Here is a 27,538-nt window from a genome sequence, read left to right on the forward strand (position 1 = left end):
TCCAAACTTTAAGTTAACAAACAGTTTTCAGAGAGTTCTCCCCAAAAATCTCCCGGTAGTAGAATATTAGGCCTCAAATAGACAAACTCTAGCCGGCAAGTAGAAACGATACACACATAGTGTTACTGCAAACCAAATATATATTGATACCACCTCACCATGCAATGCTTCAATATATCAAACAAGTTTCCTAAAATGATCCTACACGAATCAAGCTAGCAGATTTCCAGAACATGAGTGTACTTGGGTCGTGCATTTATGAGTTGTGTTTGTTTATGGTTAATGCGCCCAGGCCTGTATGCTTCGTTTTTGGCATTTTCTCTTTGGGAAAGGTCACCCTATGAGGAAATTGTAAATTTATACTGGAGCATTTTAATGGCAAGGGGCAAAGGAGGCAATCGCCTCCGCTGCCTCTGTGAAGTGTCAGGCCTGTGCGCCATTACGCCAACCCTTAAGTGTACAGCTACATAAGATACTTCACAGGTAAATAATTTTTTGAACTACCTTATAGTAAGTGTGTTTACAAGGTGACATTCCTAGGCAGTTTTACAAAAGTAGCTGCCTCAAACATCCAATGATAAACTCTTGCCATTAGTTGTAACACCAGCAGATCATTATGATCCTCTTTGCAAGAGACATTGAACAGTGAACACCACCCCCCCCCCCAAAAAAAAAGTTTAAAAAAAAAGGGGAAAAGAAAAAACTTACAAAAAAGTGTTAATTTATATAACAATTTAAAGGCACTGGACGCTAGTGGTAATTGGTGTATCCCAACATATGCACAAAATGACACAGCTTTGACTAATTTGAACTAAATTGATAGTCGAAGTTGCGACATATTAATGAAAGTAAAACACTCTTGTCACACGAAGTTGTGTGCTTTCAGATGCTTGATTTCGGGACCTCAAAATCTAATTCTGAGGTCTGGAAATCAAATTCGTGGAAAATTGCTTCTTTCTCGAAAACTACGTTTCTTCAGAGGGAGCCGATTCTCACAATGTTTTATACTATCCACCTCTCCCCGTTACTCGTTACCAAGTAAGGTTTTATGCTAACAATTATTTTGAGTAATTACCAATAGTGTCCACTGCCTTTAACGTCTACGGTACTCTGTAGAATATGAGAACATTTGTAGTGTAATCTTTTTTTTTTTAATGCAATTTGTTAGAACATACCTGTAAAGTTGAATGTGATAACTTACATCGACCGATTTGCACTGTTCTAGTGTCAGTCCTTGTCACCTATATGAAAACTGGATAACAATTGACACAGTGTTCAAAATGAGTTATAGCTCTTTTAGGTGAAGTTGTGATAGTAGACAGTGGAGGGCAGGCTGGGGTCATGCTGTGTTACTAAACAGAACACTGGGGAGGTATTGTCACAAGTAGGATGGGTCATCAGGCCTTGAACTTCGCTCTTGAAGGGACTCGCATCTTCGTCTTCTTCTTCCAAGTAAAGTGCAGACTTCATGGTATGAATATAACGCACTGTGAGGTTGGTGCACGCGCTGTCCAAGTTTGAGCGCAATATGATGTACAGTGGTGTGCAGTTTAAAAAAAGTAGAGAGCCTGCGAGCCAGATGGTTCGTTCCCTCCTCAATGCCGCCTTGAATGCATTGAGTGTTGAGAACTCTCCAGGATCCTTCTGTAAGGAGTTCCACTCTTTGCTGGCGCAGAAGGATGAAGCATACACTTGGGAGCTACAGAGCCGTGACCTCTGGTGTTAGTTTTAGACTCATCTTTCGTCTTGTAAGGGCAACTTCTATGAAGAAAATGTCAATTTGTATTGGAACTTTGCAATGGGTACTAGCCAAAGCACAGGGCACGACGGCAATTTTTGTGGGTGTCGTTGATTATTTCGAGGCCTGGGTCATTGGTCTGGTGTCTTTCATAGTCTAGATATTAAAGGCATGGACTAGTCACTATCCTTTCCTGCCGGCCAAGCACAAAACTCTAGGGAATTTAATAATAAGTGCTTGTTTCATAACCCAGGACTGGACTGCCCCTTTAATAATAATATTAATATTTATAATAATATTGATTTATATGGCGCACTTATCCAGGAAACTCGATCAAGGCGCCTACACACAAAAGGAAAACAGTAGAAGCTGGCAGAGCAAATGAGTTTTCAGTTTCTTCTTGAAACCCTTTCATGCACCATATATTTTAGTGATAGAATAATTATATGGACATATTTTGGGGCAAATGGCAACCTCTCCTAAAAAACAGTTCAAAACAACACCCTCAAGAGTCCTCTTTCCCATTCTGAAAACTGTGTGGTCGTGCGATCTTTGTTTTTCACTTGAAAACTGAAGAGATTTCAACCGTTTGCAAGAGACCACGACTAGTCCATGCATGAAAGAGTTAGGCCTAAAAAATGGTTTCCTGTTGTTAGTTAAACGCCTGACACTTTGAAGTTCGTTCAAGATTTGTTCCCTCTGTTTATGAAGTCGGAGTTTAGTTTATAGGTCTGTTGATTAGAAATGTCCCAAGACTTGCCCTTTAAAGATCCCAGTACTACAGAACTTGCCCTTTAAAGATTGGTTTCCTGTTGTTAGTTATACGCCTGACACTTTGAAGTTCAGTCAAGATTTGTTCCCTCCGATTATGAAGATGGGAGTTTAGTTTATAGGTTTGTTGATTAGAGATGTCCCAAGACTGGTATGTGTCATCTGCTTGTGTTTTTAGATTCAAATGAAGAAAGTTTAACACGATACCTAGGGATAGACTGTCGCCCTTCTAGGTTTGTGTTTTTAGATTCAAATGAAGAAAGTTTAACACGATACCTAGGGATAGACTGTCTTCATTCTAGGTTTGAGTTTTTAGAATCAAATGAAGAAAGTTTAACACGATACCTAGGGATAGACTGTCTTCATTCTAGGTTTGTGTTTTTAGAATCAAATGAAGGAAGTTTAAGACAATACCTAGGGATAGACTGTCTTCATTCTAGGTTTGTGCTTTTAGAATCAAATGAAGGAAGTTAAAGACAATACCTAGGGATAGACTGTTTTCATTCTAGGTTTGTGTTTTTAGAATCAAATAAAGGAAGTTTAACACAATACCTAGGGATAGACTGTCGACATTCTAGGCTTGTGTTTTTAGAATGAAATGAAGAAAGTTTAACACGATACCTAGGGATAGACTGTCTTCATTCTAGGTTTGTGTTTTTAGAATCAAATGAAGGAAGTTTAAGACAAGACCTAGGGATGGAAACCGTCTTCATTCTAGCTTATTTCCTTATCCTGTTACTGTCAATCATGTCTGAAAGTTGAAGTCTAACACCTAAATCATATTATACTCGAATCCTCTTCAAAACAAACTAGGAAATGTCAGAGCATGGACCTTTTCCAAAATGCCATCAACTTCCCAATGTACGTAACGTTGCTTATGACCAAAAAGAAGTCAAAGTTTGTCTGAATGTATGTCTCCTTGCCTTACAAATGTCTGTTGGAATGTTCAACTCTTGCTCTTGAAAGTCATAAATATTGAGAAAACATGAGTTCGCGGTGTTCCCGAAAAAAATAAATAAATGCTTTTCTCAATTTCAAGTCCACAGTTGAATCTCAGAAAAACGCTCAGTCATCTGAAAGCACAAACATTTGTAAAACATCAAGGATGATATCCCTTGCATTATTTTCTTGCAACTTCAAGGACCAATTGAGTTCAAATTTTCACAGGTTTGTTGTTTTATGCTTATTGTTGGGATACACCAAGTGACAATGAGTGAGAAGACTAGTCTTTGACATTTACCGAAGGTGTCCAGTGCCTTTACCACTCTTGATGCCTAGTTCTGTGTACTCTCATAGTAAGGGAGGGGGGTACCACAGGGCACTATTATTGATAGGAAGGCACCAATGCCTAGTTCAGTAACAAACAGGGTGCATGCAAACTCTCAAAGTAGGGGAAGGGGTTCTACAGGGGTGAGCTTTACTCTATAGATCTATCATTGAAAGGAAGGCGCTAATGCCTATTTCAGTAACAAACAGGGTGCATGCAAACCCTCAAAGTAGGGGAAGGGGTTCTACGGGGCTTGAGCTTTACTCTATAGATCTATCATTGAAAGGAAGGCGCTAATGCCTATTTCAGTAACAAACAGGGTGCATGCAAACCCTCATAGTAAGGGATGGGGTTACCACAGGGCAGAGTTTTACCCTCTGGATCTACGTATCATTGATAGGAAGGCGTCGTGGGAACATGTTCTTCATCCTCTCTCTTACTCTCATCCGTAATTGAGATGGTCCCGGAAGACTCCGACATTCTGTGTTTTTAGATGGAGTCCATAGAAACTAAATTAGCTACTTCTTGACTAACCTTCATAACAGGAAATGGCAGAGTTAAAGGCGACATGCATCTTGGCCTAAATAGTCCTAAATATCACAATTTTATTATTGTTAACAAATAGTCTCAAATATTAAAATTATGCCCTTTGTCTTAAAGTGCTTTTGGGAAAAATCTAGAAATGTGTTTAGTTGTCATCTTAATGAGGTTCATAGTGTTGGGTTATTATTTGTCCATCTTGGCCCAATTTCATGGATCTGCTCACCGCAAGCAAAGAATCATCGCTTACGGAAGCAGTGAATTCTGTGCTTTCCCCAAGCATATTTCACAGGTTAGCAAGTGCCCTGGGTTCTTTAACAAGCATACCACAACACACAGGATCTGAAGGTGGCAGCAATAATGGTTTAGTGTCTTGCCTAAGGGCACAAGTGTCTGAACCCACACTCTAATGATCAGAAACACCAGAAATTTAGTCTGGTGCTCTGATCCTGGCCACGACACGTCATTCATCCCACAATTAATTACTTATGGCACAATGTTTCTATTAGATGCAACACATGTGAGGTTTAGCAATATTTAATCGATATGTTGATTGTTGTTTTAACAGATGTGAACGAGTGCAACCAGGGAGGGGGCCAAGTGTGTCACCATACATGTCAAAACACTCACGGTAGCTACAAATGTACATGCCGACCAGGATTTGAGCTTCAGTCAGACGGAACAACATGTAGAGGTATGACACTCAGCGTTCATCAGACGGAACATCCCTAACCCAAGGCAGTTTTATTTTACTTGGACTGCTCTAAACACAGACACAGACTAGAGCTTGCCAATTACAGATTTTGAGATTTGGGTAGTCCAGTTGGCGTAGTCGTATCTTTTCTTGCCTTGAACCTAAACCTAAAGCTGGCCTTGAAATAACCCCTGGCACCCAAAGCAATTGCCGTGGTGCCCTGTGCTTCTGCTGTGGTGCCCTGTGCTTCTGCTGTGGTGCCCTTTACAAAGGTCCAATACAAATTGCTGTGCCCCTTCAAGAGCAAAATTCAAGGCCTGCTCTAGGACCCTGGTTTGAACCACGTCGGGGGGGGGGGGGCACTACAGGGTATTCAGTCCCTACGTGATTGCTTCGGTTTTTTCCTGGAAAAATTCTCTGGGGTTTTCTTCCTACATCTAAAACTTAAACTTGTTAGTAGCTTCCCTCAATAAACCAATGAGCATTATTGGTAATACCCGGTTATTGTTATTTTCACAGATATTGATGAGTGTAGTCAGAGCTCCAATGGTTGCACAGGGACCTGTGTGAATACAATTGGATCTTATCAGTGTAGTTGTACACAAGGTTTCACCAGTAGAGGAGGCAGATGTGCTGGTAAGATAGTCTCAACTAGTACTAACGTTTAGGTCTCAAAACTCTAGCACTTTGAAGCAAATAGTACCAGTGTGAATACAATAGGATCTTATCAGTGTAGTTGTACACAAGGCTTCATTCTTGAGGAGGCAGATGTGCTGGTAAGATAGTCTCAACTAGTACTAACGTTTAGGTCTCAAAACTCTAGTACTTTAAAGCAAAAAGTACTAATGTGAATACAATTGGATCTTATCAGTGTAGTTGTACACAAGGTTTCACCAGTAGAGGAGGCAGATGTGCTGGTAAGATAGTCTCAACTAGTACTAACGTTTAGGTCTCAAAACTCTAGTACTTTAAAGCAAAAAGTACTAATGTGAATACAATTGGATCTTATCAGTGTAGTTGTACACAAGGTTTCACCAGTAGAGGAGGCAGATGTGCTGGTAAGATAGTACACAAACATTGACTGCTTCGAGTGCTATGGGTAAAACTACGACTCCCGAGGTGGATCCCCGGAGCGTTCTATTTTCCCAAGGCGCAGCCGAGGGAAAATAGAATGGTCCTGGGATCACAGAGGAAGTCAAAGTTTAACCATAGCACGAGTCAAAGCAGTCAATATTTGTTATATAACACCCCACAGACTATTTATCATCCTTGTACACGTAATGTTTGTATGCTCATTTCAGATACACAGATGCAAAACTGATTGGGTTCTATTTCAAGTTTTCTTTTCTTTTCATTCTACTGGACTGTAGGCCAGTACTTTTAGTGTTGGGCCAGTAAAATCATGACTGGACAAGCCTGGTCGTCTTGTGTTTTTTTCCATTGACTAAAAACAGCAGTACCCCATTGTGTAGTATTTTTGTGAAAACCGTTAACAATAAAACTGAAATATCTGTTAGTTTTGTTGAGAAGCAAATGAGATAGACCTTCAGAGTGCTTGTTCAACTTATTTTGAATCTGGTCTTATAAGATACATGCTAGTCCAGTTAAAAGGATGAGGCTACAAGCAGGGCCCAATTTCATAGAGCTGCTTAGCATAAAAATTTGCTCAGCATGAAATTTCCTTCCTTGATAAAAACAGAATTACCAACCAAATTTCCATTTGTTGCATATTGCTTGGTACTTGTATTCAGCTGTTGTTTGCTTATCCTGAAAATCACGTGGAAATTTGGTTGGTAATCCTGTTTTTATCAAAGTAAACATTTCATGCTAAGCAAATGTTTGTGCTTAGCAGCTCTATGAAATTGAGCTCAGGTTGTCTTGTGGGTTTCCCCCAAGTTAGAGCTCGGTATATTGTCATAGAGGTTCATAGAATGGCTATAAAGGTTTGATATTTTTGAATTTCTAGATGTGATTGACAGCTCAACATTTTGATCAGTAAGTTCTTCCTCCTGAAGACGATCGGAGCATATTGATCAAAACATTGAGTCATTAACCACAATTTCTTTTCAGGACCACCACTACTTAAAAAAGAGATATTCACATGGTGTTACCACAAACCTCTCTTAGTTATAAAGGTTTGATATTTTTTGTATTTGTAGATGTGAATGAATGTCACATGAACAATGGTGGATGTGAACAGGTGTGTCTCAACACAGAGGGAAGCTTCTTATGTTCCTGTCGGCAAGGTTATACACTCAATAGAGACTCGGTGACATGTACAGGTAAGTACATATTACCATCCATGTAAAAACCAGGGCCCAATTTCTTAAAGCCTGTAAGCGAAAAGACTCTTGCTAAGCACAGAAAAATATTGCTGAGCAGTTACTGGTTACCAGCCAAAATTCCATAAAGTTTACATTGTTGCAGCTGGTGCCGCGGTTATTTTTTTGCTTAGCCAGGAAATTTGCTTAGCAGTATTTTTTTGCTAAATAGCTTTTTGAAATTGATGGATACTTTATAATTTCAAGTTTCATCAAAAATATTGTTTTAAGATTTTTTAGATTTTCATCAGCGGTAGTGTCGATGCCTTTCATTTTTCTGAAATAAAAAACAAGCAAGGAGGTTTAGACGTTCTTCCTCTCGATCAATAGAACAACACCCAGACTCCCTTATACCATTCCAAAAAGGGGGAAAAAATGTAACAGGATTGCTCGTAAGGTAGTGTACTTAAAAGAACCAAGAACACTTATCTTCTAAGAGTAGGGGTTAACCCTGGTGTTTCTGGTTCACATAGCAAGGCATCATTGGTTTCATTACTAAAAATATATATTACTAATACTAATACTAATTTGTTGAAATTCGAACTGAAAATAATTTTTGGTTTTTTATATTTCAGATGTGAATGAATGCAGTCAGTATGGTCAACAGGTTTGTGAGCATGGATGCGAGAATGTTGACGGTACCTACCAATGTGCCTGTCCAGCTGGATTCAGACTCCATCAAAACAAACAAAACTGTGTTGGTAAGAACGAGAATACTCATCTTAAAAACAGAAACTCACAATATGGTTTATTAGGAATGGGTTTGGGCTCAATGTATACTAGGTTTGTAAGCATGAATGTGAGAATGTCGACTGTACCTACCGATGTGCCTGTCCAGCTGGATTCAGACTCCATCAAAACAAACAAAACTGTGTTGGTAAGAACGCGAATACTCATCTTAAAAACAGAAACTCACAATATGGTTTATTAGGAATGGGTTTGGGCTCAATGTATACTAGGTTTGTAAGCATGAATGTGAGAATGTCGACTGTACCTACCGATGTGCCTGTCCAGCTGGATTCAGACTCCATCAAAACAACAAAACTGTGTTGGTAAGAACGAGAATACTCATCTTTAAAACTCCCAAATTGGTTTATTAGGAATGGGTTTGGGCTCAATGTATACTAGGTTTGTAAGCATGGATGTGAGAATGTCGACTGTACCTACCGATGTGCCTGTCCAGCTGGATTTAGACTCCATCAAAACAAACAAAACTGTTGGTAAGAACGAGAATACTCATCTTAAAAACTCCCTAATTGGTTTATTAGGAATGGGTTTGGGCTCAATGTATACTAGGTTTGTAAGCATGGATGTGAGAATGTCGACTGTACCTACCAATGTGCCTGTCCAGCTGGATTTAGACTCCATCAAAACAAACAAAACTGTGTTGGTAAGAACGAGAATACTCATCTTAAAAACTCCCAAATTGGTTTATTAGGAATGGGTTTGGGCTCAATGTATACTAGGTTTGTAAGCATGGATGTGAGAATGTCGACTGTACCTACCAATGTGCCTGTCCAGCTGGATTTAGACTCCATCAAAACAAACAAAACTGTGTTGGTAAGAACGAGAATACTCATCTTAAAAACTCCCAAATTGGTTTATTAGGAATAGGTTTGGGCTCAATGTATACTAGGTTTGTGTGCATGGATGCGAGAATGTCGACGATACCTACCAATGTGCCTGTCCAGCTGGATTCAGACTCCATCAAAACAAACAAAACTGTGTTGGTAAGAACGAGAGTACTCATCTTAAAAACAGTCACCAAATATGATTATTAGGAATGGGTTTGGGCTCCTTGCTAATAAATAAAAATGTTTTAATACCACCAAGGCCTGTAATCATGGTTGTGTTACCACTGATTTCTGCGCTTACAATCAACATTCTCAGCGTACTGTGCAAGTACTGAATGCCTAGCAACATGGAGGTATAACAAAGCAACCTCCCAAAAATGACATCAAAATATTGGCGCTCAGCATCACTGGCAGAAGTTAAGCTAGACTTTCCAAACATTGAAGTTGGAGCAATATATTGTTTTTACAGATATTAATGAGTGTATGGAGCAGCAAGAGTATGTCATTACAGATGTATGAATACATGTACAAGAGGATCGTACCATTGTATCTGCACAACCTGGTTTATTGATATTATATTGATGTTGTATAATTGATATACAGATATTAATGAGTGTATGGAGCAGCAAGGAGTATGTCATTACAGATGTATGAATGCATGTACAAGAGGATCGTACCATTGTATCTGCACAACCTGGTTTATTGATATATTATATTGATATTGTTTCATTGATATACAGATATTAATGAGTGTATGGAGCAGCAAGGAGTATGTCATTACAGATGTATGAATACAAGAGGATCGTACCATTGTATCTGCCCACCCCAGTTTGAACTGGCTGCTGATGGTAGAATGTGTGATGGTAAGACATAAAGAACCAAATATTCTATTTTTATTTATTGATTTGTGAGATATCGCCCATCTTACAATTTTTCTTCTTGTAGCCTGAAAGGCTTTTAGCATTGTTGGGGGCAAACTTGCATTAAAATAAAAAATAAAAATAAAAAAAAAAATAAAAAAAGGCTGGCTGGCCACTTCAAGGTGAGGGCTACCCTTCACTGATTTGGGCTGTAAACCCAAATCAACTGCCGTCAGGGGCACGTTGCCACCTACTCCTGGAACTGAAACAGGCTTACCTCTTCACAGTCTGTAAGGATGTACATGTAGGCCTGGGTATCATCCACTAGGGGCCTGGCTGATAGAGCAGAATGCACTCTCTTCGACACTTTTTACAAAGCAATTATGGTTCAGTGCCTTGCTCAAAGGCACAACAAGTGTCATGACTGAAATTCAAGTTCTGTGGGAAAAAAACACACAGGCTTTTGGGTTGGATTTGAACCCACAACCTTTGCAATGGACCCTTCCCATGAAATATGCTAATCACATTCACGCATGCGTACAGACCCTATTGGTTGGCAAACGCCATAGAGTTGTGCACTAAGCAGACCATTTAGCCGTGTACAAAACAGCGCGATGTGCCCTCATTTTGCCAACCAAAACGTTAGTGCGCACGCGCTACATGTATGTGCAATTTACATATTTCATGGGAAGGGTCTATTCCAGAGCAGTGTCATACCAACTAGACCACCGAGATTGCCTGGTAGCTAGAGGCAGTTCGAGTCCTATATTTTAGCAGAGGGTACCTCAAGGATTTTTAAAAAAGGAGAAGAATTCTTTCATTTTGCAATCTTATTGTATAATGACTGCATTTTATTCTCTTTGTAATGTGGTTTAGACGTGAATGAATGTTCCTCAAGTAACCATGGTTGCCAGGGTGGTTGTGAGAACACTATGGGAAGCTACCATTGTACATGCGCCGAAGGGCAACAGGGTACCGGTGATCTCTACTGTGATAATCGTAAGTATACCTTGAAACCTAGAATTGCATGAAGGCCATGCAGGCCACGAACTCTATTGCCCCTGGACTTGCCTTGGTGCCCCGGCAGAAGTTTCCATAGACTTTAAGATTTTCCAATTGGAAGTGCCCTTTTCCAAAATGAAAAATGGCCTTATACCCTCTCAAATTTAAAATTCCTGTACCATTTTTGGCGTAACAAATATTTTGCTTGAATTGCTCACAGAAATATTCATAAAGTGAAAACACGCTAGATAACTTGTATTAGTCATCAACAAAAGTTCCAATACAGATTTACCATACAGTTACATTAAAGGGACCATTGTCTTCAAGTTTTGCTTCTTAAGTTATCACATAACCATACAGTAACATTACTTGACGCAGCAATGTCCCGCTGGTAAGGGGGCACTTCTATGGGCACAGGTTACCACAGCTAAAGCACAGGGCACCATGGCTATTACTGTTTGTGCCCAGGGCTATTTCGAGGCCTGACATTATAGGGACCATTGTCTACAAGTTTTGCTTCTTAACGGATTTTAATTTGTGGAATAAATAAACCTGACTTTTTTTTCCTCACTGAGGAGGAATTTTATGAAACCTGAAACTTGAATCCTGAACAGATATCTGAAGAGCTTTGATGTAAAACTAAAATCACGAAATGCTTTTTATTAATTTCACCTACACAGGCATTGTTCTCTGATTACCTGCCAACCTCAAACAACCATTCTTTCTTTCTTGTACCAACGAATCGCTTTGAAATCAATGAGGTGTGCAAACAACTCAACAATGGTGTAAGCTGTGGCTTTGATGGAATTAGTTCAACTGTGGTGAAATCTGTAATTTCTTTTATCTCTTGGCCTCTTGCCCATATTTTCAATCTGTCCTTTCTGTGTGGCTCGGTGCCTTCTCAGCTCAAAATTGCTAGAGTCACTCCTATCTTTAAAAGTGGTGATCGCCATGACTTGCGGAACTACCGCCCTATTTCAGTTCTTCCTTGTTTCTCTAAAATTCTTGAAAAACTTGTCTACAAACGACTCTTTAAATTCCTTTCTGACTTTCATCTTCTTTATGATCTTCAATTTGGTTTTCGTAGCAAATTCTCGACAGATATGGCGCTAATTAAACTTGTTGATCATCTTAACAACTCTTTCACTGAGAAAATGTCTACTATTGGTGTCTTTATAGACCTTTCCAAAGCTTTTGACACCATTGACCATAGCATTCTTCTCTCCAAATTAGATCACTATGGAGTGCGTGGTGTGGCTAACCAATGGTTCGCTAATTATCTGTCTGACAGGAAACAATATACAGTTTTCAAAAACTGTGATTCCCCTCTAAAGACATTTGACTGCGGTGTTCCACAAGGCTCCATTCTTGGACCGTTACTGTTCCTTTTGTATGTAAATGATCTTTATCATTGCTCATCCGTCTTGTCTTTTATTCTATTTGCTGATGATACCACTATCCTTTTTTCTCACTCTAATATATCTTCTTTAAGCAATATCATCAACAGGGAACTAAGTCTGGCCTCGTCTTGGTTTAAATCTAATAAGCTGTCACTCAATTCGAGCAAGACCAAATACATGTTTTTCAGCAGGACTCGCAACGCTAACGACAACTTCACCATCAGTATTAATGAAACTCCAATCGAACAGGTTCACTCGACAAAGTTTTTAGGAGTTTTAATTGATGATAAGCTGACCTGGAAAGATCACATATCCTCTGTTTCGAAAATTGTTTCTCGCAACACAGGCGTTTTGTCTAAGCTTCGTTACTTTCTTCCCACACACACATTACTTTCTCTCTACAACACTCTTATTCTTCCCTATCTTAACTATTGCAATATTGTTTGGGCTCATTCAAGCACTAGCAAACTTCATTCTCTGTTCTTAATCCAAAAAAGGGCTATCCGTATCGCTTCTATGTCTCATCGTCGTGACCATACCGCGCCCTTGTTTGCTAACTTGAACACACTCACACTCACGGATATCAACAAACTTCAAACAGCCATTTTCATGTTCAAATACACAAAAAATCTTCTGCCCCACACTTTCTCCAATTACTTTCCTTCTGTCAGCAACACGCACCTTTATAACACACGCTCCTGTAACAATCTCTATATCCCTTTTGCACGTACTTCTTACACAATGAACACTCTTCGCTATCATGGGCCCCGCCTCTGGAATTCAATTGATAGGCGAATTCGCTCGCAGTCCTCTGTTGGTCGATTCAAAGAATCCTTCAAAAAACACATTGTCTCCCATTATGTAACATAGTTGTGATTCTGTCATTATTTTGGTTTAGTTCTATCGTCGTGGCCGTCTTATGGTAATTGTATTGTTTGTTTGTTTGTTTGGTTTTGTTTGAGGTGTTAGTTTGAGGTGTTTGTTTGTCTTGTTGGGTGTTTTGTTTTTGCGTTTCGTTTATCCATCTCGTTTTGATGTCATTGTTTTTACTATACGCATTGTTTTATAATTTAAATGATCTTATTACCTTCCTTTGTTTTGTAAAGGCATCCCAGCTTACAAGCTTTGCTTTAATGGGCCGTGCCTCCATACAGTTTTGAGTCTTGTAACATCCTATTGTTTGTATTTGTATATTGTGTTTGTATGGAAATAAATGTTGATTGATTGATTGAATTTTTTTTTTTTAAGAGCCCAGTGGATGCACCAGTGAAACCTGCTCCCATAAGTGTGTGGATACAGGTACAGGACACCAGTGTATGTGTTCACGTGGGTACCGGTTACATAACGGAGGCCGCCATTGCGAAGGTAAGGTTCTATTTTAGTCCTCAATATCAGTGCAACTAAGAGCAAGTTGGAGTGCAAACCGTGGTTAATAATAATATCGAAGTCTTATATACATGTAGCGCACGTATCTACTAAACAAGGTACTCAAGGCGCTGAGTATATACAAACTTTCAGAAAGATAGGTAATTGCAGTGATGAATTCTGAGACCCAATTATTTAGCACCTTATAAGGGTTTACAAGGTGCTAAGGCGCATACAGCAGCCACAGCCAGGAACACCGGGGCGAACCCCTTCTCTTTTCAATAAGTGCACTGGGTTCTTTTACATGCGTTACACAACACATGGGACAAACGGCTTTACGTCCCATCCGAAGGACGAAGCAATGGTTAAGTGTCTTGCTCAAGGACACAGTGTCACGGCTGGGGATTCGAACCCACACTCTGCTGATTAGAAACACCAGAGTTTGAATTCGGTGCTCTTAACCGCTCAGCCAGTACACTTCCACAGAACTAGAGGTTGACTTTTTTGACTGGAACCCAGGCTGGTCGACCATTGGTTGACTACTGTGGTCAACCGTTTGGAACCAGCCTCATTACCATGATTTCTTCTGTGGTGCCGATAGCCTGTTTCATGCTAACATGCGTAAAGCACAGAGGGGAACCAGTGAAAAAAAGTAGCAAAAAGTAGCAAAAAGGTGGAAGGCAATGGAGTGTTGATTACCGTGTTGGTTGACTAGGCTTCCAACAAGTCTTTGAGTGACAGTGTCACTGCGCATGTACGTTGCTGGTCATTTAGTCCGGATGATTCATAGACCGGATCGCAAATACTTGGTACGCGCGCTTTAGGCGTTGAATGAGGTGCATGCTGGTCTAGCTAGCACTCAAGATAGATCCCTAGCTAGACCAGCATTGCTCAATCCATGGGTATTTGCGAAACGGTCAGAGATGAATGGAGACTGCCCTCTATGTTTACACTAATCAGTGAGGTTTGTTTACTACTCACAGATATCAACGAGTGCCAGGAGGTGGGCAAAGGTGGTTGCCAGCATAATTGCATCAACACAATGGGTAGTTATTACTGCTCATGCTATGCAGGATACCGGTTGAACTATGATAGGAAGCAGTGTATGCCGAGCAGAGGTTGTAACCAGTGTAATAGTTGCCCTCCTGGATTCAGAATGAATACACAGATGGGAAGATGTGAAGGTATGAGATCAACACAACAACACCCAGACCAATACAACCCCCAACAACACCCAGCTTACCACCCCCCCCCCTCCCCATTAACACAACCACCAACGCCACTAAACCCAATCCTAAACACAACCCACAAACGCAACCCTTCAACCCAGCCTAGCCCAACACAACCCAAGCCCAACCCAAGCCCAATTAAACCCAATTGTAAACACAATTCATGAACACAGCCCCCGAACCCCACCCAGCTAAATCCTTAACTCAGCCCCCAAACCTCACCAAGCCCAACACAACCCTAACACTAAACCCAACCCACAAACACAACCCCCAAACCCCACCCAGCCAAATGCAACACCGACCCCAATAAACCCAATCCTCAACATACCATACCAAAACAAACCCTCCAGTCCACCCCTATCCAGCCCAACACAACCCCCATCCACCTAAACCCAATCCTCAACACAAACCGCTCCTAATCCGACCAGTCCAAACACCAACCCCCAACCCAATAAAACCCAACCCCACTAACCTACATGTTCATGTACCCTAAATCACCACTCACATGATCTCCAGCATCTATAAACCATTCATAATCTAGTCAGTTCACATCACCCTAACTCCTTCATTGTTCTTCAATGTAGATGTGGATGAATATCACCCAATCCTGTACCCCAACCCCAAAACGCAACCCTCCAACCCCACCTAGCCCTACCCCAAAACGCAACCCTCCAACCCCACCTAGCCCTACCCCAAAACGCAACCCTCCAACCCCACCTAGCCCTACCCCAAAACGCAACCCTCCAACCCCACCTAGCCCTACCCCAAAACGCAACCCTCCAACCCCACCTAGCCCTACCCCAAAACGCAACCCTCCAACCCCACCTAGCCCTACCCCAAAACGCAACCCTCCAACCCCACCTAGCCCTACCCCAAAACGCAACCCTCCAACCCCACCTAGCCCTACCCCAAAACGCAACCCTCCAACCCCACCTAGCCCTACCCCAAAACGCAACCCTCCAACCCCACCTAGCCCTACCCCAAAACGCAACCCTCCAACCCCACCTAGCCCTACCCCAAAACGCAACCCTCCAACCCCACCTAGCCCTACCCCAAAACGCAACCCTCCAACCCCACCTAGCCCTACCCCAAAACGCAACCCTCCAACCCCACCTAGCCCTACCCCAAAACGCAACCCTCCAACCCCACCTAGCCCTACCCAACCCCAAACCCCATCAAACCCAACCCCACCAACCTACCCTCAATCACCACTCACCAGCATCGATAAACCATTCACAGTCTAGTCAGTTTACATCGCCCTAACCCCTTCATTTTGCAATGTAGATGTGGATGAATGTGCCGCGTCACCCAACCCTCGACCCCAAAACGCAACCCACAAACGCAACCACACCCAGCCCAACACAACCCAAACTGCACCAATCCCAACCCCACCAACCCACCCTTGATCACCACTAACACTAAAATGATCTATAAAACCATTCACAGTCTAGTCACTCTACATCATCCAAACTCCTTCTTTATTCATTCAATGTAGATGTGGATGAATGTGTCACCTCACCCAACAACATCCAACCCCTAATCCCAGCAACCCAACTTGACCACTTCTCAAATGATATATATGGGATCTGTAAACCATTCCCAGTCTAGTAACTTTTCATCACCCTAACTCCTTCATTACTGTCCTAAATATAGATGTGGATGAATGTGCCGCGTCACCCAATTCTCAACCCCATCCCCAAAATGCAACCCACAAACGCAACCCTCCAACCCACTCAGCCCAACACAACCCCAACCCCATCAAACCCAACCCTACCAACCCACTCTTTATCACCACTCCCAGATCTTATGCACCTATAAAGTTTTCACAGTCTAGTAACTTCTCATTGCCCTAAAGCTTGGTTCATACTTCCTGCGAATGCGAATGCGATACGAATGTTGACGTCACAAATTCGCAACAAAAAATTTGCAGCAGTTGAACGCCGCTCAACTCACTAGCGAATATTGCTGCGAAAGGAGGGTTGTGACGTTAAATTATAGTTAAATTCGCTTCGCATTCATATTCGTAGGAAGTATGAACCGGGCTTAATCCTTCTTCATTGTTCAATATAGATGTGGATGAATGTGTCGTCTCACCCAATAACTGTGGAGCTACCCGCTGTTCCCGCACTAGACCAGTATGTGAGCATAACTGTCACAACACCATCGGTAGCTATTCATGTACATGCAGAACTGGATTCCTCATACAACCAGATGGATTTACTTGCTCTCAAGGTAAGATTAATAAATGTAATAAATTGGATTGAAGTTTAATTATAACTCTGCTGAGACAAACATGAACCTAGGTCAAGTTCCTGCAACGATCAATGGTTAACGAGTAGGTGTTCAGTGATGTACATACACTATGGTCAAACTATGGTAAACAATAGTTCTTGCGCGAACTTGACCTTAGCACTGCTTATACCTGACTACAAGGAGGTTGAGGTTGAAAAACAAGTAGGAATGTTGTTGGCAAGCTAGCAGAGCTTGACTCAAGCAAGGTCTTAAAAAACCTTGCAATCAATAGAAACAAGGTAAGCAGCCTGACAGACAAGGAGATGGTTCTACTACCAGAGGAAGCCTTGATAGCTGAAAGGAGGACCTCCAGGGAAGGCTATTATAGTCAACATGTGAACCATCTGGTCTTCGGGGAGACTGCACATCAGTCATCTTAAAGGCACTGGGGTCAATTTCACAAAGGTAGTACTAACTTAGGACTAGTCCTAGGCAATGCTAAGAGATAGGACTGGTCCTAAGTTACATGTAGGATCAGTAACTCATCCTAACTTAGGACTGGTCCTATCTCTTAGCATTGCCTAGGACTAGTCCTAAGTTAGGACTACCTTTGTGAAATCCACACATGGACACTTTGGGACTGCCAGAGACCAATATTCTCACTTGGTGTATCCCAACATATGCATAAGATATTAAATTTGTGAAAAGTTAGGCTCAACTGGTCATCGAAGTTGCAAGAAAATAAATGAAAAAACATCCTTGTTGCACAAATGTGTGAGCTTTCTGATGCCTGAAAAAGACTTCAGGCCTAAAGTCTGTCTCTGATTCAAATATTTTAGTGAAAATTACTTCTTTTCCCAAAACTACGTAACTTCAGAGGGAGCCGTTTCTCACAATGTTTTTTTCACTATCAACAGCTCTCCCATGCTTATTATCAAGTAAGCTTTGTATGCTAAAGTATGTTTTGAGTAGTTATCAAATGGGTCCAGTACCTTTAAACTGGTTTATACAACAGTATGTTGCTATTGGTTTCAGATGGGCCTTCCTGCACCCCTCCATGTAGGAATGGAGGAACCTGTCGATACTCCAGACAATGTGGAGGAAACACCTATAACTGTCGCTTCACTGAATGTACATGCCCTGCTGGATTATCTGGACCACGCTGTGAAAATAGTAATATGTTAACGAAATAGTCACGCTTTATAGTGTATAGTTTGTTGTATGTCTGTTTTAAAATGATTTTTCCATTAAAGGAACACGTTGACTTGGACCGATAGGGTGAAAAGTGTTTGTAACCGTTTGTTATAAAAATGCAAATGGTTAGAAAGATGTTTTAAAAGTAGAATATAATGATCCACACAAATTTGCCCAGAAATTGGGTGGTTTTCCCATTACTTTGCGAACTAACACGGTCGGCCATTTATGGGAGTCAAAAATTTGACTCACATAAATGGCCGACCGTGTTAGTTATACGAGGTAAAAGGAAAACCACTGATACTTGTGTGAATCATTATATTCTATTATTAAAATATCTATCTAGTCATATGCATTTTATAACAAAGGTTACAAACACTTTTCAAAGACCAACTCGACTGACCCAAGGAGACGTGTTCCTTTTTAAGGGAACTCAGCAAACTTAACTTTTGGGATTCAACCATTGTAATTTTTTTAACTAAATATCAAATGACTTGATCCCGTAAGACTTTATGATATCATTGGTTTTCAGTAGTTAGGCTGTTAAACCTTTCACTGATGTGTATAAAGTGCTGAATACTCAGTACTTTCCTGCAACAATCTGTGGGGGAAAAAAAACCAGACACAGAAAAAAACAAACAATTATATTCTTTATCCTCGATGTGAAAATGAACAACTATTAAAAAATTGGTTCTTGTTTCTTCTATAGGTCTTCCCAGTACATGTAACCCTCCATGCATCAATGGTGGTAACTGTGTTAATGGCAAATGCCAGTGTACGGCCGGCTTCACTGGACCAAGTTGCTCTGCTGGTGAGAATGTGTAGTGATTGTGTTTTAGTAGTTCATGTACACTGTATATATAATAAACCACTCAAGCATGTCTGTGGCCGGTTGGCTAAGGCCGACCGTGAGCAAGTTCGAGTGTGCACCATGGTTAACTAAAGGTTTACTATTTTCACTCGAGCCCAGGCTGGTCGACCATGGATTGACTGTGGTCGACCATTTGGAACCAGCCTCGAGCCCATGGTTTCTTCACCATGTTCACTGGTCCCATTAGCCTGTTCCATTATAACATGTGTAAAGTGCAGAAGGGGAACCAGCGACGCTATAGCGAAAAGGTGGAAGGCAATGGAGTGTTGAATACCGACCGTGATATGGGACTGATGGTTGACTAGACTTCCTAACGAGTCGTTTGAGTGAGTGTGTCACTGCGCATGTACATTGCTGGTCTGTAGTCAACCACGGGTCGACTAAATGTGCCCACTCGAACTTACTCCATGCTGTACGGCAGGAAGTTTCACCCCACTTGTACCGGTGGATTACCACTATGTACAGAATGGTCTATGACACCATCAGGAACAATTATATATCTTCAAGCTAAACATGATCCTCAATTCTGTCTGGTGATGTTTGCGGTAGCATCATGTGTATAAATCTCTTCTGAGTAGTGTCGGTTCTGAGAAGAGCCGTTGGTTGACAACTCAACATTTCTATCAGTATGCTCTGATCGTCTTTAGGAGGATAAACGCTGAGTTGTCAACCACCAGTTCTTCTCAGTCCAAATCACAACGTGCTTATTGCTCATAACTTCAAAGTGAAATGTTTCTCAAAATGCTTAAAGATGCCAGATGTCAGATTTTTGGCCCCAAACATTAAAAAATTGATTTTTTTGAGTGAATGGTATTTCAAAGAGTATTACCCGCTCTAACGAAAAAAAGTTTAACTTTTACTTTTAACGGTCGGGAACCATGACAAAAACCTAAAACGTTTCTCATAAAACACATAAGAATTGGTCACGTGATATATTGTCGGGATCCTGACAAAAACTAATTTTGAGCACTTTATTTCACTGCTAGTAATAATTAGGTGACTTTTTCGAGCAATGGCTCAAATGAAAGCTTGTAACTTTCATGACTCCCATCAAAATACCTTTAAATTAAAATTTTTAGGTCAGATCGGCCAAAAATCTGACATAGCATCATTACTACTATCGAAAGCTGCTGTAGGCTTTTAACAAAGTGTCTATTGCCATTAGTTTTAAGAGTGATCACAAAACATGTACCTTCCACTTTGACAGGTTTTTATTCAGAGCAATAGTTTCGGCTGAGAAAATGACGTCAGAATTTAAGATGTTTGATTTGATTTTATTTCCAGATAAGAACGAGTGTTTAACTCATCAGTGTGAGCATCATTGTCAGAACACCTACGGTAGTTTCCAATGTCTGTGTCGAGGTGGATACACAGTCAATGCTGATGGGGAATCATGTAATGGTAAGTTAGTACGAGGTTGTGGGTTTCGAATCCCCCCCAAGCTAGCCACTGATTTCACATTGACTTGAACATCATTGTCAGAACACCTACGGAAGTTTCCAATGTCTGTGTCGAGGTGGATACACAGTCAATGTTGATGGGGAATCATGTAATGGTAAGTTAGTACAAGGTTGTGGGTTTCGAATCCCCCCCAAGCTAGCCACTGGTTTCACATTGACTTGAACACCATTGTCAGAATACCTACGGAAGTTTCCAATGTCTGTGCCGAGGTGGATACACAGTCAATGCTGATGGGGAATCATGTAATGGTAAGTTAGTACAAGGTTGTGGGTTTGAATCCCCCAGCTAGCCACTGATTTAATAATAATAATAATAATAATAATAATAATAATAATAATAATAATAATAATAATAATAATAATAATAATAATAATAATAATAATAATAATAATAATAATAATAATAATAATAATAATAATAATAATAATAATAATGCATTTATAATGCGCCATCTATCTAGTGTACAAGACCCTATTCCGAGGCGCAGAACAAAAAAACAAAACATACAACAAAAAAGAAACATAGAACATAATACAAAATTATACAATGAATAATCTACTGTCAAGACATGTAATGAGCTAAGTGTAAGAGGATTTAAATAAATGAGTCTTAAGCATGTTTTTAAACAATGGAAGTGAACTACAGCGCCTGATGTTGTTAGGTAGAGCGTTCCAAAGTTTGGGAGCACAAGTGGAAAAGGCACGATCGCCATATGATGAGGAAGTCCTAGGAATAGTTAAAAGGGACTTAGCAGAAGAACGAAGAGTGCGAGAGGGGGCATAAGGTACAAGGAGATTTGAAATATAAGACGGAGTCAAGCCGAACTGAGATTTAAATGCAATAAGTAGAATTTTGAATTGAATTCGTTGTCGAATGGGTAGCCAGTGAAGTTCCTGCAATATAGGTGTAATATGATCATGTTTTTTAGATTTTGATTTCACAATGACTTGACCATCATTGTCAGAACACCTACGGAAGTTTCCAATGTCTGTGTCGAGGTGGCTACACAGTCAATGCTGATGGGGAATCATGTAATGGTAAGTTAGTACGAGGTTGTGGGTTTTGAATCCCCCCCAAGCTAGCCACTGGTTTCACATTGACTTGAACACCATTGTCAGAACACCTACGGAAGTTTCCAATGTCTGTGTCGAGGTGGATACACAGTCAATGCTGATGGGGAATCATGTAATGGTAAGTTAGTACGAGGTTGTGGGTTCGAATCCCCCAAGCTAGCCACTGGTTTCACATTGACTTGAACATCATTGTCAGAACACCTACGGTAGTTTCCAATGTCTGTGTCGAGGTGGATACACAGTCAATGCTGATGGGGAATCATGTAATGGTAAGTTAGTACGAGGTTGTGGGTTTGAATCCCCCAAGCTAGTCGCTGATTTCACAATGACTAGAACATCTTTGTCAGAATTTTTGTGGTAATGGTAAGTCAGCAGAATGCCTATTTGAGCATATCTGGTTTAGCGATGCTAAAAGGGTTATGCTGTATGCTAAATGTAGGTTAGGTTTACCTGTTTAAAATTACACTCATAAAATTTGTTCATAAAAGCATGAGGCATGTGGACAAAAAATGCAAAACTGTTAGACTCTGCAAACAAATACCAAAGCCACTGGAATAGGTATTTTTGTTGTTGATCTTGATCAGTTTGTTTGTAGCTGATGGGCACCTCTGAAAAAAAGTGTTTCGCTGAGAGGTCTCCCCAGGGTAAAGAAGAAATAAATAAACTCTAGGCCTCTTACCTTTCCAGAATTATTTGGTTGCCAGTTAAAATGGCCGCGAAGCCCAAAAAATGCCACCAAAGGCCAAATCAGAGATGGCACTACTATATCATGTTTTGGTATAAAGTACATGTGTGCCAAGTTTCATGCTTTGATCACAAAGTGTACACAATTTTCACTTATCTGCTAGACTAACTTGGGTCTTGTGTTGTTGTTGTTTACAGAGATTGGTTGTTTCCCTCCATGTATGAACGGTGCGACGTGTGTCAACAAGGTTTGTCAATGCCCAGAAGGCTTCAGTGGTGCCAACTGCCAAAAAGGTAAACTTTATTTTATATTAAGGTGAAAAACCGATTACAAATTTTGCATGAAATAAAAATAAATAAAAAAAAAACAACATGAATAAAACGCTCACTGGGCGAGAAACTCTAAATGGGAAATTAGTTTTATTTATTTCTCTTCAAAGATGACATTTCAGACAGAAATATTTCAAGGGATGTTTTCTAATATCATCATCATTAGACTGGTCAGTTTTACATTAATCTGTGATCTGAGACGTTTTTTTCTTCTTCTTACCAATTCTGTAATGTTCCTGAATGGATTTGGGTACTTTTTCAAAATGTTCATAAATTTACATTAAACTTACAGGGTTTGAAGATAATGATAGTGGAAAGCTTCCCTTCAAATATTACTTACTGAGGTGCTGTAGTGTTTGAGAAATGAGTAAAAAAATGTCATAAAAATACGTTTGTAAATGACATTGTTTTACTCATTTCCCCAAAACTACAGCACCTCAGCACGTAATATTTTCAGGGAAGATTTCTACTATCATTATCTTCAAACTGTGTAAGTTTAGTGTTAATCTGTGGATATTGTGTTTTTGTCCTACAAAAGTTACATAGACCCTTTAAATTTTGACTGTTTGTTACAGATATAAATGAATGCGCACTCAACAATGGGAACTGTGAGTATATATGTCGTAACACATATGGAAGCTACTTGTGTTTCTGTCCACGGGGAGCGACACTCAACCCAGATGGCCATTCTTGTTCAGGTAGGACTTCTAGACAATGTATTGTTGCAAACTTAAAAAGAGTATTTCACGACGGCTTATTTAGGATTTGCCTATGGGCTTAGACTGTATAAATAAAGTCGGAAATCATTTAATTTCCTTTTAAAGTGAACAAGCGAATACAGGACCAGGGGTGGATTTCACAAAGAGTTAAGACTAGTCTTATCTGGAGTTAGCATGATTTACTCGTCCTAACTTAGGACTAGCCTTAAGTTTTTATCTCCTAGGACTAGTCCTACGTTAAGACTAGTCCAAAGTTCTTTGTAAAAACAACCCAGGGCCAAATTTCATCGAGCTGCTTAAGTGTAAACAGTAGCTCAGCACAACAAAATTATGCTTATCAGAATAAGGTTACCAGCCAAAATATCATGCCACATGTACAATTTGTGGCTGGTATCCTGCTTGTTTTTTACCTATCAGAAAATCTTAAGCATTTTTTGTCTACTTTTAAAAGGAACACGTTGCATTGGAACGGTCGAGTTGGTCTTTGAAAAGCGTTTATAACCGTTTGTTATAAAATGCATATGGTTAGAAAGATGTTTAAGAAGTAGAATACAAAGGTCCACACACATTTGCCGCGAAATTGCGTGGTTTTCCTTTTACTGTGCGAACTAACGCGGTCGGCCATTTATAACAATTTGACTCCCATAACTGGCCGACCGTGTTTGTCGACGAGGTAAAAGGAAAACCATGCAATTTCGAGTGATACTTGTGTGGATCATTATATTCTACTGTAAAAATATCGTTCTAATCATATCCATTTTATAACAAACGGTTACAATCGCTTTGCAAAGACCAACTCGACTGATCCAAGGCAACGTGTTCCTTTAAGCAGCTCTATGAAATGTGATATCACATTACAAATTACTATGGTGATATTTAAAAAAACATGGCAATCTGCTTCTCTGAACAATAAATGAGCGGGTTCTTTAAGGTGCATAACACAAAAGACCTCCAGCTTTACATGTACATCCCATACAGAGGATGAAGCAATTATGGTTAAGTGTCTTGCTCAAATGACACATGTCCCACAACCAAGACCCTTAACCATACACCTTGGCTAGACTCCAGTGCATTTCACCTCTCCCTTAAGATTTGAATGTACTATCTTTAGAAGATGTGAAAATGGAATAAGCTGTTGCAAACAACTTACTTGTACCAACAAAAAGGACAGATGGTATAAATCCCAAAATAGTTAAAGGTACTGTACACGCTTGGTAATTGCCAAAGACCAGTGTTCTCACTTGGTGTATCCCATCATCAGCATAAAATCGGTCAGCGAAGTTGCGAGAAAATGATGAAAGAAAAAACACCCTTGCTTGGACGAATTTGTGTGCTTTCAGATAGGAATAAAAGACTTCTACTTCTAGCTGAGGTCTTTTATTGTTTTAGTGAGAAATTACCTCTTTCTCAAAATCTATGCTACTTTCTCAAAATCTATCTAATTGCCAAAGACCAGTGTTCTCACATGGTGTACTCCCGACATTATGCATATAAAATAACAAACCTGTGGAAATTTGGACTCAATTGGTCATCAAAGTTGCATGAGAACAATGAAAGATTGTAAAACACCCTTATTGCACAGATTAGCTTTCAGATGCGTAATAAAAGGCTTCAGGCCTGAAGTCTTTTAATATTTTAGTGAGAAATTACAATTTTCTGAAAAACTACATTACTTCAGAGGGAGCTGTTTCTCACAATGTTTTATACTATCAACAACTCTCCATTGCTCATTACCAAGTAAGGTTTTATGCTAATAATTATTTTGAGTATTTACCAATAGTGTCCACTGCCTTTAAGCTATGTCTTCACTTAAATGATTTTGTTGATGTAAGTGAAAAGGTTTGTGGTTTTATCCAATGATTTACTTGACCCTGGGTTTCTCATCTGATTAGGTGTGACTTGTAACCCACCATGTAATAACAATGGAACCTGCGTCAATAGACGATGTGTATGTCCTGAAGGATTCACTGGACCTACATGTCTACAAGGTAAAACACACGTTTAATATATTTATTACATTTTTAATTTTAAATTTTTTTCCCCCTTTTTTTATTTTTTTATGTTTTTTTTATAAATATTATATATATTTTTTATTTGTTGATTTTACATTAATTTGAATAAAGAATATAATTTGTTTCTACCTGCACACCAATCTGTATTAAGCACTGTATACTCAGTGCTTTCTGGAGTTCTGTGGGGAAAAACCTTTTGACCCCGTGCATGCACTGTGCTACATGTACGCTCACCATAATGGTGGGCACAAGGTTTACGTGTAACAGTTGCGTCACCTAAAATGCGCACTTTACTAAAAAAACAAACAGAGTGACATTGCCCACCAGTATGGCGGGTTGATGATGACGTCAGGTGAATTGGGTCGATAGGGATATTGTTTGGGATGGTTTCGAACCCAGGGCCTTTGCATTGCTAGAGATGTCTTACCACTAGACCACCAATATATTTCTGGTAATAAAGCTACAGATGCCTCATAAGTGAACTTAATCACTGTAGCTCGCAAGCCCGAGGAAACCTGTAAACTAGGATGCTTGCTATGTGAACCAGAAACACCAGGGTTAACCCCTTCCCTTCCATGATAGTTTTTTTTTTTTTTTTTTTTCTTTCTTTGGGGGGGGGGGGGGGAGGTTCCTAGTTCACGGGACATATGGCTTAATGTCCCATCCGAAAGAACAAAGCAACTATGTAAAATATCTTGCCCAGGGACACAAGCGCCACAGCCGGGTTTTCCCCACAGAACTCCAGAAAGCACCGAGTATACAGTGCTTAATACAGATTGGTGTGCAGGTAGAAACAAATTATATTCTTTATTCAAATTAATGTAAAATCAACAAATAAAAAATATATATAATATTTATAAAAAAAACATTAAAAAAATAAAAAAAGGGACACAAGCGCCACAGCCGGGACTCGAACCCATATCCTGTATGATGGCTGATTTGTTGTGATTTGTTTGTGTTCCTTGTTTATACTGCAGATGTTAAACGGACAAACCTAACATTTGATTTTTATGAGATAAATATCAACAATTTCATCTGATATTGGGAAGTACAGTATTTGGAACTGCAATTTTAGATTTCTGTGTTACGTATAGTGTAGAAATGTTTACCCTTTTTATGAGAAAGGTCTGGGACGGCACATCTTTTTTGATGACGTTTTTGTAACTTTTTCCTTTCCCTGGACGGCCTCTGCATGTTTTTATAATTTTGGTATTGTCTGAAGAATTAAATACAGGGGCATTTTAGAGATATTTTATTCCTTTAGGTTTAATAAAATGCATTTGAGACAACCTTTTACCCTTTGAACATTCTGTTTAACCTAAAACTTAATACTTTTCTTCCTACTAGATATCAACGAATGCAAACAGAACAACCCATGTTCATATCAATGTCTTAATCGATATGGTAGTTATGAATGTGTATGTCCGGATGGGACTATGCTGGGTGATGATCAACGAACATGTGAAGGTAAGGATTTATGTGAAATTTTCTTGCCTTGACTATTTTTGTTTATATGCTCAGGAATGTTTTTTTTTTAAAGGCAGGGTTTAATTTTGGTAATTGTCAAAGACCAGTATTCTTATTTGGTGTATCCAAACATATGCATATAATGACAAACCTGTGAAATTTTTACTCAATTGGTCATCGAAGTTGTGAGAAAATAATGACAAGAAAACCTCCCTCATTGCATAAAATTGATGGCTTTCAGATGCCAGAGAAAAGCTTCATGTCTGAAGCCTTTTTGAGATTCAATTCTTTGGTTGGAAAATACCTTTTCAAAGGGTGTCGTTTTATAGTATCAACAGCTCTCCAGTGCTCTTTACCAGGTAAATTTGTTACTGTTATTAATTTGAGTAATTGCCAAATGTGTACATGTACAAATGAACACTCCCTTTAAAGCTTTATTGTAGAAATGTTTAAAGCAGTAAAAATACCAAGTCATGTAAATTGGTTATGACCAAATCCTTGTTCATTGTTGTTTTTCGAAATGGTCAACTTGGCAGCATTTGGGTTCCTCAGGCAATTCCTAGGTTATTAAAATAAATTGTGTTGAGTACATTGTAACTCATAAATACTAAGGTCTTGTGACTCCTTTCTAGACTGCTGATTGGTGTAATCTTTTGATCAGGGTATGAATTATTCATGAAATGATGGATATTTTATCTTCAGGTTGGTTGTTGGATTGCCTTCACATCAGGATA

At 39.7% G+C, this 27,538-nt stretch overlaps 1 protein-coding gene across 1 annotated transcript in view; it reads left to right on the forward strand.

Moving 5' to 3' along the window:
• Positions 1-27,538, forward strand: part of LOC139951513 (uncharacterized) — a 357,017-nt gene that overhangs the window by 58,301 nt on the left and 271,178 nt on the right. The window contains exons 9-24 of the mRNA XM_071950443.1: positions 4,885-5,010; positions 5,530-5,646; positions 7,170-7,292; positions 7,907-8,032; positions 9,646-9,768; positions 10,642-10,764; positions 13,416-13,532; positions 14,516-14,716; positions 16,832-16,993; positions 18,029-18,166; positions 18,897-18,998; positions 20,343-20,459; positions 22,475-22,570; positions 23,182-23,304; positions 25,218-25,313; positions 26,685-26,804. Of these exons, the coding sequence (XP_071806544.1) occupies positions 4,885-5,010; positions 5,530-5,646; positions 7,170-7,292; positions 7,907-8,032; positions 9,646-9,768; positions 10,642-10,764; positions 13,416-13,532; positions 14,516-14,716; positions 16,832-16,993; positions 18,029-18,166; positions 18,897-18,998; positions 20,343-20,459; positions 22,475-22,570; positions 23,182-23,304; positions 25,218-25,313; positions 26,685-26,804 (2,010 nt within the window). The remainder of the gene's footprint in view (positions 1-4,884; positions 5,011-5,529; positions 5,647-7,169; positions 7,293-7,906; positions 8,033-9,645; positions 9,769-10,641; positions 10,765-13,415; positions 13,533-14,515; positions 14,717-16,831; positions 16,994-18,028; positions 18,167-18,896; positions 18,999-20,342; positions 20,460-22,474; positions 22,571-23,181; positions 23,305-25,217; positions 25,314-26,684; positions 26,805-27,538) is intronic.

The sequence above is a fragment of the Asterias amurensis genome, chromosome 19 (genome assembly GCF_032118995.1).
Source record: "Asterias amurensis chromosome 19, ASM3211899v1".
NCBI lineage: Eukaryota > Metazoa > Echinodermata > Asteroidea > Forcipulatida > Asteriidae > Asterias > Asterias amurensis.